General features: G+C 45.6%; 1 protein-coding gene across 3 annotated transcripts in view; it reads right to left on the bottom strand.

Moving 5' to 3' along the window:
* IGF1R (insulin like growth factor 1 receptor) overlaps nt 1–13,909 on the bottom strand; it is a 304,252-nt gene that overhangs the window by 254,462 nt on the left and 35,881 nt on the right. Inside the window, exon 1 of one of the 3 annotated variants that reach the window (XM_041753583.1) lies at nt 11,265–11,304. The exons of the other annotated variants lie outside the window; for them this stretch is intronic. Coding sequence (XP_041609517.1) covers nt 11,265–11,289 — 25 coding nt within the window. The 5' untranslated portion in view covers nt 11,290–11,304. Of the gene's footprint in view, nt 1–11,264; nt 11,305–13,909 lie in introns of those variants that run through there. 3 annotated transcript variants of the gene reach the window in all.

The following is a 13,909-nucleotide window of genomic DNA, read 5'->3' as shown; positions in this document are numbered from 1 at the left end:
AAGAAATATCACCCAATGATAGCTTCAGGTCAATGACTCATTGTGGAAGTCTTTCCTACTTTTGTACTACTCATGTTTTCCTGTGCCCAGCCTAAAATGTTCTAATCATTCTATGTCATTATAAATTTAGTATATTAGTTCACTCTTAAATGATAAACACAAGTTTTTATAGAGGAGTACTTGGATGCAATCTATTATTGCATCCCAATGTGTGTTTGATTGTATCGTAAGGCGTTAGGGAACAATTTACTTGCTATCATTTCCCACAGACCAGAAAATTCAGCACCCGGTGAAAGAGCATGAAGACTCATCACCAAAGTTAGCCAAACTCTTATATTCTAAGCAAAACAGACACTTAAGGGGGCGCCTGAGTGGCTTAGTCAGTTAAACATCTGCCTTCGACTAAGGTCATGATCTCGGGCTCACTGCTCAGCGGGGAGTCTGCTTCTCCCTCTCCCTCTACCATTCCCCCCAATTTGCTGCGATTATTTGACAGCGCTCGCTTGCTCTGTCAAATAAATAAAATCTTAGGAAAAAAAAAAAAACACTAGGAAAGAATCAGCTTCACTCTGCCTCCCATTCCGCAGCCTGCATAGACCATTCAGTTAACAAGCCACGCTACAGAGCTAGAATGGACGGATTTCTCAAGCTGCCTCCACATGGCACACTTTGTTCCACATTTATAGAAGAGAAGAAAAAAAAAAGTGGGAAGAAACTAACCACTTATTCCTGAAGAGAAGACAAGCCCAAGCCACAGAGTGCAAGGCAGGACCCAGCCACCAGCTGTTTTGGATGCTGTTAGTGATACTGTCAGCCTTTAGGGTATTTTGTGATAGGAACAGAAAAAGGAAAACCCAGCTGGACCAGGAATGATAACACAGGGTTCAAAAGCCACAAGCCACAAACAGGAAAGAGAACGCACAACATGCTTCCTTGGTGCCATAAAGTAATACAAGCAGTGAAGGAGTAAATACTCCACACAGCACATGAAAGAGAGACACACCCTTGCTACTACTCACTGATGATTAAAAGGAAATTGCAAAACACTCTTTCTCCCTTTTCAAAACAACAGATATCCAAATAACTTGACTTTAGGAAAGGCACTGGAATGTGAGATCTCAGGCCGGCCCTTAAAGAATCACGGAAGCTTATGGAAATGAAGGCAAACAGGAAGCAGAGGGAAAGAACACAGTGGAAGGTAGGGACAGGGAGCCCTGGGCAGCAGGCCCGAAGCCAGTGAACAGCAACAGCAGAACCGAAACAGATGGAGGGCCTCCAATGCAGGAGCAGTGGGTATAGGAAGGGATGAGGATGGGAGGAACAAGGATGGCCTGGTACCCAAGCCAGGCCCCCTTGGCAGGAAGAAGGCAGGAAGGCAGGCAAAGGGGTAGAAATCACTTCCCCCAAAACAAAATTTTAAATAAAGTGTTTCAGTTGAAAAAACACCGCTCCCAATAAATTCCAATGTATTTTTAAAACATTAAAAGGTAGAACTTCTGCTCTAGGGATGTAAATGAATGGCACAAACAAACTACACATTTAAGAAATAAATCTGCTAATATGAGATGGGTTAATAACAGGCATTTGCCTGAGGAAAAAAACGTCCAAGAGAAAAGCTATGTATCTAAGTATGTGGAAGAGTTACAGAAGAGATTTAATATAGCTTTGGTATATACTCTATGCTAAACACAATCTTGTGTCCTAGAAAAAGAAAAATGGGGTGACTTGGGTCTGAGTCCCAAGTGCCATTTATGGGCTCCTGCCCTCAAGAGGGCACATACCCTTCTTATACCTGCAAAATGGGCTGTTCATACCTACCCTATGGAAGCTGCCCTAAAGATCAGAGAAGTGCTTTTGTGTTCCTCTGGCCAGCACTGAGCTCTAGGCAATGTTACCACATAAATTAAACATTAATCAAAAACATTCATCTGTTTTGTTGCCCCAAACTAAATATTAACAACACACAACAAAGGGGGGGAAATGAACAAATTTGTTGATGAGCCTTCTGACACCAATTCCATTAAAGATGATCGGAGGTAGTTACCTAATTAAAATGTTTTTAACTGTGATCAACTCTTCTTTAAAAAATATGGGACAGGGGATCCCTGGGTGGCACAGCGGTTTGGCGCCTGCCTTTGGCCCGGGGCGCGATCCTGGAGACCCGGGATCAAATCCCACATCAGGCTCCCGGTGCATGGAGCCTGCTTCTCCCTCTGCCTGTGTTTCTGCCTCTCTCTCTCTCTCTCTCTCTCTCTGTGACTATCATAAATAAAAAAATAAAAACAAAAAAAATTTTAAAAAAAAATATGGGACAGTCTCAGCTTACAGATGGAAATAAAAGACATTGGGAAGCATAATTAGCATCATTTTACTATAGGTCTATAGGCAGATAATGAGTAAAATGACAGTCAAACAGTTGTCACCTCTGCTTCTTGGTGGTAAAGTCCAACATAATAAAACCTTTTCTTTTTCCTCCCCCCAGGCATTGGCTCTCTCTATTCAAGTTCTTTATGTCCCTTAAAATGAATTCTTTGGAACCAATAAGTCAGTACCATAAAAACTCTGGACTCTGTGAAAGCCACACTGGTTTAAGAGGTTAGGAGAGGGTTCGTGTGTAACTAAATTTTGTTAGGGGCGAAAGCAACCACCTCTCTAGCCAGTGGCAAATTAAATGAGGTTAAAGTTTTGTTGTTGTTTTTTTTTAGATTTTATTTTTTCATTCATGAGAGACACACAGAGAGAGGCAGAGACACAGGCAAAGGCAGAAGCAGGCTCCCTGCGGAGAGCCCCATGCAAGACTCAATCCTTGGACTCCAGGATCATGTCCTGAGCTAAGGCAGACACTCAACCACTGAGCCACCCAGGCGTCCCAGGTAAAAGTTTTAATAGGTCAATGAGCAGGGCTATGGGACCACAAAGAAGGGGGCCCATGACTCCCCATCTCTGGGAAGGTCAGGAAGCCATCTCAAAGGAGGGGATCCTTGAGGATGATCTGAAAAATGAGCACGGTCTTGCCAGCAAAGGCAGGGATCAGGATGCTGGGCAGAAGGAGAGGTTCACACATGGGGTGGCTGGTGGCAGTTCTAGGAGCCCTCAGGAGTATAGCCCATGTGACAGGGAGAGAAACAAGAGCCACAACAGGGCAGAAGCTAGAAACAGACTAAGATGAGCCCTTTCAAGGTCAATTTGGTTTTGCTGGTGGAACGGCCTTCAAAATCCTGAGGTGTTTATCAGACCCACCTGGAGGGTTTGTTAACACACAGATGCGGGGACCCAAGAATTTGTGTTTCTAATAAGTGCCCAGTGATATTGACCCTGCTGGTCTGGGTACCACCTAGTGAGAACCACTGCCCTAGAAAGTAATACTCTAACCCTCCTCATATGTCACTACCTTCCCCACACACTCATATTTGCAATGTGGCATGCATAAAAGCTGTGCACTTGTATTTCTTAATTTGATCTTCACTCTATCAGAAAATCCCCCAAGCAACAGACAGAAACTGCACGAAACACAGCAAAGCAGGAGGAAAATGGGGTAGAGATGGAGTGGTCATAGCACTGTCCACCTGCAGCTGCTGAATCTGCAGCCCCTACCCCATATTGTCTCAGCACTTACTCCGTGTGCTCAGAGGAGGGGTGGTGGCATGGGTTTCTTTCCACCCACTCATCCCCAGACTGCAAGGAACCAAAAAAATCAGAAATGGGGGGGGGGGGGGGAGAAAGACAGTGTTGTGATAACAAACACTATGGATACTCCAGAGTTTATTATAGTAGAATTTTCTGTGTAAGTGTAAACAGACACAATTCATGTCATGCCTTTTTATCTTCATGTGTCAATGAGAATGTGTTTACATTGTATATGTACATTGGTATTTTACACATGCAGCAAGCAGTCCTCACAACCTGACAAATTCAGTAGCTACAGACCGCCATAAGAATGTAAGGGACTGCATTGCACAGGTGACTTTTAGAACAGAAATTAAAAATTAAGTGTATTTTTCATTGTGCAAATCATCCTTCACTGTCCCACAGAAGAACCACCTCTATCACACACATAAATATAATCTAAAAATCCATTCACACATAAGATGTAGCCCTGAAGTCTCTGCCCATGAACAAAGTATGCTACAATGTGGCAAAGAATTCACAAAGCGGGCTGAGATGTTTACATCCTGCCTCTCCAGTGAAGAAATGGAAACTTCACTGGGAAATACTTCAAAGATGGGAGGGAACATAAGCCGCAGTGTCCCCATCACATAAAGCATCTGGAACCACACAGACTGGTGCAGAATAAAGCTGTATTTGCTCAAATGGAGGAACAACACTTATTTTCCTGGGTCTTCATGAAAACAAATTTGCCTGATCTGATGGTCATTCCAAACTCCTTTCTTTTTTTAAAAAAAGATCGATTGATTGATTCACGAGAGACACACAGAAAGAGGCAGAGACATAGGCAGAGGGAGAAGCAGGCTCCAGGCAGGGAGTGAGATGCAGGACTCTATCCCAGGACCCAGATCATGCCCTAAGCTGAAGGCAGACGCTCAACTACTGAGCCACCCAGGTACCCCTCCAAACTCCCTTCTGATCTTAAAATATCAAAAGTCCAATATTCCAAGTCCCTATATTTTAAAAGCACTTCTATTCCCAGTCCCAGTGGCTGGTTGCCTTTTGGGGGGAAGAGTGTAAGGAGAGGGAGAAGCAGGCTTCCCACTGAGTACGGAGCCCAACGCGGGGCTCGATCCCAGGATCCTGAGATCATGACCTGAGCTGAAAGCAGACACTTCACTGGTGGAGCCACCCAGGCACCTGTAGAGCTGGGCTCGATCCCAGGATCCTGAGATCATGACCTGAGCTGAAAGCAGACACTTCACTGGTGGAGCCACCCAGGCACCTGTAGAGCTGGTTGCCTTTCTGATGAAGCAAAACTCATGAACTAGACTCCCTTGGTTACTCCCCCCACTACCAGCCACTCAGCACCCACAGGCCCTTTGGAAGCCTGCATCAGGTTTCACTGCCAGGCCTCCTCGGGTTGGGGGCATCTCTTCACCACCACCAGGCACACAAGTGTAGGCCAGACAGTACCCAGAACCTCCAAATGGGGAATCTGTACAGCCAGCGGATGGTGCTGTGGGGCCCTGGGTGCCGGGAGGTGAGCTATGGAGCCAGGAGGAGGCAAGCAGAGAAGCTGCAGCCTGACCTGGAAAATAGGGGCTCCTTCTGCCTTCTGTTCGCCCCTCTCCTGACTTTGGATTTTCTGCTCAGAACGAGGCTAACCTTCCAAATAAAAGTCAGCCCTGTGGCCCCCATCCTATCTCACAGGCTTTTATAGAACACGTTACATCATTCCAGTTCACATCCTCATTTCAAAAATATTTTATAATGTTCCAGTTACCTCAAGTGACCTGTACTCTTTCAATTAGCCAGTTATCTAAACAAGCTGATTATCAGTGTACAAATTCCACTCATCTGCTCCCTCTGCACTGGGCTACACTTCTTCATGGATACAGTGTTAAAGGTCAGTCTCTTGAATCCTGGAGGCTTTTTAGCTGATTTGGCAGCTTTGTCAGAGGGGAAGAGACTGCCTGCCACCTAGACTGAGGTCAGCTCCTTCGTTGCTCTGTGCCTCTGTTTCCCCACAACTTATTTATTTTAAAGATTTTACTTATATAATCATGAGAGACACACAGAGACAGAGACATGGGCAGAGGGAGAAGCAGGCTCCCCATGGGGAGCCCCCCATGCAGGACTTGATCCCATGATCTGGGATCACAACCTGAGCCAAAGGCAGATGCTAACCACTGACCTACCCAGGTAACCTTCCCCCACGATTTAGATGCAGGTTTGGGACTACATTTACCTATTCTTCCAACAAAATACCTACCATGTATCAATATGTATGCACTTTCCAGGTGCTTGGAAGTCAGCAGTGAACAAAATCAACATATTCCTGCCTTGGTGGAGCAGTCAGTCCAGATGGGCCCTAAAATCAGTGCACTCCATGTTCTCCCATGCAGACTCCCAGGCTCACCTGCAGCCACCCTAACAGAGTCAGCACCGTGGACCTGATGCACACTCAGATGCTCCCCGCTGCATGTCCAATGAGTCAACTCATACCTACTACAAAGAACCATCACACAAAACATGCCAGGGCACTGGCTCTCTGTTGCTCAGAGAGAGCTATCCTGTGACAAGCAAGGCTAACCAAAACAACACACAGCAGGAGCTGCTGATGGCAGAGGGGACAGCATGGATCTGGGGGAGGGATGGCAGGGATTTAAGCAGTGGAGAAGAAAGAGGAGGGAGAGGTCTGGAGAAAGCAGGAAGAGAAGCGAGGCATTCCAGAGGAGGGCAAAGAGAAGCCTGCAACAGGAGGCACTAAAGAAGCCGAGGGGAAGGGATGCCTGGATGGCTCAGTGGTTGAGCGTCTGCCTTCAGCTCAGGGCAAGGTCCCAGGGTCCTGGGATGGAGTCCCACACTGGGCTCCCCCCAGGGAGTCTGCTTCTCCCTCCACCTATGTCTTTGCCCCTCTCTCTCTGTCTCTCATAAATAAATGGAAAAATAAATCTTAAAAAAAAGAGAGAGAGAGAGACCCAGGGGAAAATCTCAACTGGTTGCACCACCTCAGCACTCACAAAGCAATGGAAAGACCTTGGGGGAGTCTTGAGCATGAATATTATAAATATAAGGAGTTTGAGAATGGCCATCCTGGCAGTGGTCAGGAGCCAAACAAAAATAGGATTGCACACCCATGTCCATAGCGGCATTATTTCCGGTAGCTGAAAGGAGGAAGCAACTCAAGTGTCCACTGATGAACCAATGGATACACAAAATGTGGTCTATTCATACAATGGAATATTATTCAGCCTTAAAAAGGAAGGAAATTCTGACATCTGCTACAACATGAGTGAACCTTGAAGACCTCTTGCTGAGTGAAATCAGCCAATCACAGAAGTACAAATACTGTATGAGTCCAGTACCTACAGTAGTCAAAGTCGTAGAGATGGAAAGTAGCACAGTGCCTGCTGTGTGGGGAGGGAAGGGGAGAGTCATTGTTTAATGGGTGCAGGGCTTCATTTTCTCAACATGAAGAGAGTTCTGGAGACGCGCTATACAACAGCGTCAATGTCTTAGCATGACTGTATACTTAAAAATGGTTAAAATGGTAAATTTTATGTTACGCGTATTTTTACCACACTTTTTTTGAAGTATAAGGGAAATTTTACTGCATTTTTACTGCATTTTATTCCGCCCCTCATGTGGGTCACACAAGTGTAAACGGACAGCTTAAGACAGGCTGTGCAGCCCATCTACCACCAAGGACCAAGGAGAGCCCAGTGGGAAGGAAAGCAGGCTCACCGACAGGCTGGGCATCTAGAACTATGCCACCAGGCCAGGCATGGCTGTGGGGCTGCACCCAGCATGGCCAGAGACCTTGGGGCACAAACAGAGGGCCTCAGTAAGAGTCCCACACAGACTCCCCCAGGAAAAGGGCTCCGAGCACCCGAGGCAGGTTAAGTGGTCACACAGTTGGGTGCCTGCATGCACCTCCCTAGAGAGTGAGCAGAAGCTAAAACCCCACATGCATTCACTGCCTCCACAAACTAGCCTGTGGCTGACCCTCACTATCTGATATGACTCAAGGGCAGAATTCTTCTCACTCTATTTCATCAATTTTCAAGCCTTGGGTGTTGGCAAGTTGTGTCTTATGGCCAGATCCATCTGTAGCTCCACGCAGCTCTTGCCTTGTAAGATGTGTCAGAGGAAGCATGACAAGGGGAATCACACTCCAGCCTGTCAACCCCTCCCCCTCCAACATACACAATCTCCTGCTATCCTTTAGGTCATCACTCCCACTCTTGCAAAGGCCTTTGTATCTTTCACATCTGCATTCATTATTCTGCTCTAACACCTCCAGAGAGGTATTTCTTCCATGCTATGCTTATCCAAGCATCTGGAAGCCGGTGCATCCCTGACTCCTTCACTGAGGCATGCTACAATTTTTACCAAGACCAGGTACTCTCTGCATTTGGGATTTCTCCATTTGTGCCATGTGGGCATCCATCCACCAGCCTGGATAGCAGCCCACGGAAACCACTCTCAGTGTCCTGGCAAGAGAGGGTGTCCTGTACCAGTGCCCTCCCAAACCTCCCCAAAAAGATCAAACATCCCTCACTCAATCCCACTCTATTCTAGCTAACAGCCCAATACCCAAGCAACCAGGTAGTAATATTTGCCACTGTACTCCAGCAGTATTATCAACCAAAGACAGAATAAAAGAAAGTGCTGCAGAGCAAAGCCATGGTCATAAGCCTTAATTGGATTTTTTTTCTTCTTAGCATAGGGATTTTTTTTAATTGGTAGATTGTAGGGACACGACTTTATCTATAGTGTGCCTCGTTAAAATATCATCACATCCTTGTTGAGCAACATTTGACAAGCCAGGTAAATGCGCCATTCACCCTCGGATGTGCTGATTAATGAATGGCCCAAGGAAGGTCTCCAGTGGAAGGCCACAGGGCTCTTTCTGAGTCCTATATGTTTCAACATTTTTATCAATTACTTGAACGACAGCAGAGATAAAATGTTTATCTAATTCAAGGATGCCAAGTTTCTAGGAGAGATGGCAAATACATTGGATGACAGAGTCAAGAGCTAAAAAGATCAACAGATTGGAATTGCAATTGAGAGGAAATAATGTTATTTGGACACTTGGGTGCAAAAAAAAGAAACGCACAAATGTAGGAGGTGTGAAAAAGACTCAGGAGATTTAATTGGATATAATTTCTGCATGTGATGATGGGGAGTTGTGGCTGCCAAAAAAAAAAAAAAAAAAAAGTCAGGTGGACTTAGACTGTATACTAAGGGAGACTTAGTAGGGTAAGGGACCAGAGGAGACTTCCTCAAACTGAGTTTCTGTCTCCATAGTTAAAAGAGATGAGAGACCAAATGGGAGAGCATCCATGTGACAGCCAGAAAGGAATAAGGACCAGAAATCCCTTTCATGGGGAATGGCTATAGGGTCCTACATGACCCTGATGGGGGAGGGGAACACAAAACTCAGACCAACACTGCAGTGGGTTGGTGGAGATGTGGGCTCCATATGAGAACACACAGTAGGATTACATGAAGGCAGGCAGGACTGCCTAGAGAGGTAATAAAAATTTCTGTGGCGCTCTTCTAAGCTTGATTGTATTTACTACTGATAACTCTGTAGCTGTGTCTTTCGCTTCATTTACAACTGAGAACAGAGACTAAACAACCAAATAACCCACAGGGGCCACTCTGCTATGGGGGGGAGGGGGGATGCAGAGCTGAGGCTTAAATCTTGATTTCCTCCTACCATCCTGGAGCAGAGAATTCCTCTTCAGATGCACTGCAAGGTGACAAAGATGCTACCGCCAGATGCATATGTGCGAGAACCCCTCTCCACGTACATGTTAGGCACCCCTTTAAAGGCTCTCAGGCAGACACTCAGTCAAGCCTGAAGCCCTGACTTGTCACAGGAAAACAACAAAGGAAACCTGTAAAGAACCTTACAGATATCTCCACCCACACATAAAGGGACAAGAAAGTGACTAAGGGGGTTCTCATTTTTTAACTCAAGTTCCACTGAAAAGCATATACTATTGCCATAAGCTAACTCCACTACAGAATGTCAAATTCTTCCTTTGTTGTTGTTCACAAACCACCGGGAAAAAAAACAGACAGAAAACACAATCTCACCCAACTACAAGAAATCTTTCTGTATATGCGATATTTTCCTTGGTGGATGGAGACGGAGCTCGCAAATCTGGAACACAGGATTTCAACTCCATCAGACAACTACCCCTCATTGCTCCCTGCCTTCCCATGAAATCATCAACCCACCTTTATCGCGACTCTCAAATAGTTTTCCTTCTACACCTCGCTCTTTATAACAATTCTACTTAGGTCAAACTTTCCTCCACAAGTCACAGAGAAGTCAGCCCCCCTCAACCCCAGCATACACGTTCATTTGATGATGAAATTCAGATCACACAGATGCTCTAATGTTAATAGAGCTACCAGCCAACAGAAAAAATCTCTATGTTCTTCTACAGCAATGGAGAAGCTCTTCTTTTCCTTTGCAGGTTCAGGTTGCGAAACAATGTAACTCTCAACTATATGCAAAACTTGGACAAGCAGGAGCAACTCTTACATTCAAACCACTTAGTGAGATATGAGGGACAAAATTTCCCTCCACCAGCATCTTGCATCCCCTCTCACCCAGACCTTCCATTCAAGTGGGTTCAGGGGTGCTGGGGCCAGGACCCTGCAGGCGGAGACCCCAAGGGAAGGGGGCAAAGCCATCCTGCCATTACCACTCACCTCAAGAAAGTGGCAGGTGTTTGCAAAGCCACACAGTGGTATAGCCAGGCCCCTAGAGACTGCCCAAGGCTCATTCTCATTAGTGAAGGGGTGACACGCATGCCCACTAGATAGACTGTCATAGAGAATGAATGTGCCTGGCATGACTTGGGTACCCGTGAACAAAAGAGGCAGTGGGGTCACCCCTCTGATACTCCTCTAATTCCCTTTCCCTGCACTCTTTGCACGCCAGCATGTTACTGTGTTAATCTGCTAAAAAGGCAGTAGCATGGTACATTTATGTAGACAAGAACAAGGATACATTTTAGTTTACAAAATTAAATAAAAGCATGGCAACTAAGTGCAATAGGGTAAATGCCAGTACTCCGTGCTACTGGGTAACAGATAATAGCCAGAAAGACAGTTGAAGTGGAGGAGCCCCACCACTGGAGCTTTGAGAGAGGCCACAGTTTCTCCATTTTCCCTTATCTTTAGGATAAGGCAGGGTGCAGCCTTTAAGGTTTTTACCCTAGACAGCAGGGAAGTGCAGAAAACAGATGATCATTCTACCAGGAAATAAACAAGTCCTGGGGAGGTGGAGCCAGCCCCACTTATGGGCACTCTGACAAGGCCAGTCTCTGTGGTCAGTGCACTGGGGACACCATTGCCCACGGGGCACCAGTGACCAAGTCAGCAGCATCCTCTGGGTTGTGCAGCTGGAGGCAGGGGCTGCTGGACAGCAGCCATGCTCAGAATCTGCAGACCAGCCTTCCCCAGGACCTGCCGAGGAACCACGCTCAAGGTACGTGATTCAAATGGAGTTGTTTTCAAGGGAGAAAAAAAAATCTAAACAAAAGCCTTGCATCCCCACCATAGAGCAATAAATCCTGTTCCCCCACACGCAGGTGACACCATCTGCAGGTAGGGTTAGTGCTCACCTGCCCATGGCCAACACCACCTCATGCCGTTGATGCCTTCTGCTCATTCCAGACCCAGCCTTGTGGGTCTCTCAGTCACAGCATCGCTGGGGAACAGCAGATCAAAGGGAATTGAGAAATGGGTGTTCACGTGGGATTAAGAAACAGGGTTAGAGGCAAGGGAGTGGGCTTACACATGCTCCACCTGCCCCTCCATGCTCACTATGGAAGGCAATGCCTCGACAAAAGAGACATGAGCCAAAGCCCTGGTAAAATGCAATGACCCTGGAGACTAAGGACCCTGTGGCTTGACTACGCCTGTATCCCACCCAGGCTCATGTTACGCAGCATCCCCTAGTACTCCAGAGCAAGATGTATTTCTCCCTTCCCTAACAGCCTCCACATACCATCAAGACAGCAACTCTCACCACTGTATAAAATGGAAAATTAACAACCCGGAGAGTATGTATCAAGTGCTTTCCACATTTAAAACCTATTTTTAGGTTTTAACCTATTTGGCCTATGACCAAGGAGAATATATTAGGTAGAGGTTGTGGAAAAAAATTTTTTAATGAAGGGTCTGATTCCTTGAGACTAGATCCCAAAACTTTTTTCTATTAGGGTTTAGCACTAAATAGATGTTTATCAAATGTTACTGGAGAGTCCAGTTCTTGCGCTCATCTACATTAAAGTTTCCAGGGCATCATAAACACACTTTTCGTGATTAGAGAAGTGTGAACTAAAACATTTTTAGTTTATCAGATTAACAAAAAATTGAGAATCTAATAACACCAAGCTTGAGTGGACACAAGGCAATGTATAAACAGCACATTTACAGCCATTCTGGGAAGGCAACATCATCACAAATATTGGAATTCCCAAAACCTGGGACCCAGCCACTTGCTTCTAGGGACCCATTCCCTCACACAGCTGGGGCAAACAGACAAAACGTATTCCCTAGAATCTTATTCATAAAATCAGAAACTGAGAAACAACCTAAATGCCCATTTTTCACAGAAACTACCAAGGGCTCCTACAGTGCTCAATATAGAACAGCTGAAAAGAACAGAGAGTATCAATATGCAGCTGATTTTGGGGAAAGATATTATTTATTTATTCATGAGAGACATAGAGAGAGAAGCAGAGACCTAGACAGAAAGAGAAGCAGGCTCCCTGCAAGGAGCCCTGTGTGGGACTCCATTCCCAGATCCCGGGATCATGACCTGAGCCAAAAGCAGATGCTCAATCACTGAGCCACCCAGGTGCCCTGCAGCTGATTTTTTAAAAGCCCTTTCAAGCAGAGAAACCCAGTGAACACTACATCAGCCAGGTAGTCATAGTTAACATCACTGGGGATCAGTCACGCTGACAGGGTGTTCCCTGGATGGGCTATGATAGAAAAGCACTTTATTTCCAGGGTCTTCCCACCCCAAACCCATGATCCCAGTCTAACCATAGGAAAGCCATTAAACCCAAATGAAGGGACACTCTACATACACCTGACCAGTGCTCCTCAAAACTCTCACAGCCACCAAGGATGAGGAAAGTCTGATAAACCGTAACAGACCAGAGGGTGTAACAGAGACCCAGAGACTAAATGTAATGCAGGACCCTGTCTGGGATGCTGGGAAACAGGAGAATTACTGGGCAAAACCTGGTGAGATTCAAATCAGGTATTCAATGTAGGTAATAAACAGAAATGTAGGGACATTCCCCCTAGTTGTGGCAAATATATCATGGCCATGCCAGGTGTTAGAGGGGAAGCTGTGAAGGGACACGTGGGCACTCTGTACTGTTGGGGTAGCTTTTCTGTAAATCTAAAATTATTTTAACAGAAAAGAGTTATATTAAAAGAGACAGACTCAGGACAATAGGGACTGTATTTATGTTTGTTTTTAGGGGCACTTGGATGGCTCAATCTATTAAGCATTTAGGGGCACCTGGATGGCTCAATCTATTAAGCGTCTGACTCTTGATTTCAGCTCAGGTTATGATCTAAGGTTGGTGAGATGGAGCACCACATAGGGCTCTGCAATGGGTGGGGAGTCTGCTTGGGAGTCTGTCTCCCCCTCTCCCTCTGCCCCCTCCTCAAAAAAAATACAAAATTTAAAAAAAAAACCCACAACTATCTATATTGCTCTGTGGCTACTTTCCCTCCTCACCTGCCAACCCCCTCCCCAGGTTATACAGGGGTATATATACACACACACAGGAGAAAACACCTGAGGCTACTCAATGAGCTATAAGGGGTGGCTGCCTCTGGGGGGCTGGGAGAGGATAGGTTACAGCTGCCACCTTCTATGCTGTGATGTGTCATTTTCATTTTTACATGGAGCATATATTCATGTATTACTTGTACACCCAAAGCCGTTTTAAAAACAAAGTAGATTATTCTGCTACAGGAAGATATCCAAGATACATTACATCAAAAAAAACACAAGTTGTACACTTCTGTTTTAAAGAGACTGAGGACATGACATTTTGCTATGCGTGGCAAGTATCTGCAGAGCTTACCTGTGGGAAGCAGAATGGAAGAAAGAAGAAGCTGAAGAGAGGAGGGGGCTCGGTGGGTTTGCACCTTACCTTCTGGTTATGTGTCTTACCAAAAGCATGCCTTTTTATATTATAATCATCATTAAAATGACAATAAGTGCTCTGTAGTCCAT

Source organism: Vulpes lagopus, chromosome 4 (assembly GCF_018345385.1).
Source record: "Vulpes lagopus strain Blue_001 chromosome 4, ASM1834538v1, whole genome shotgun sequence".
In the NCBI taxonomy this organism is placed as follows: domain Eukaryota; kingdom Metazoa; phylum Chordata; class Mammalia; order Carnivora; family Canidae; genus Vulpes; species Vulpes lagopus.
Note: the sequence above shows the minus strand (reverse complement) of the source record. Positions and strands in the feature narration are given on the sequence as shown.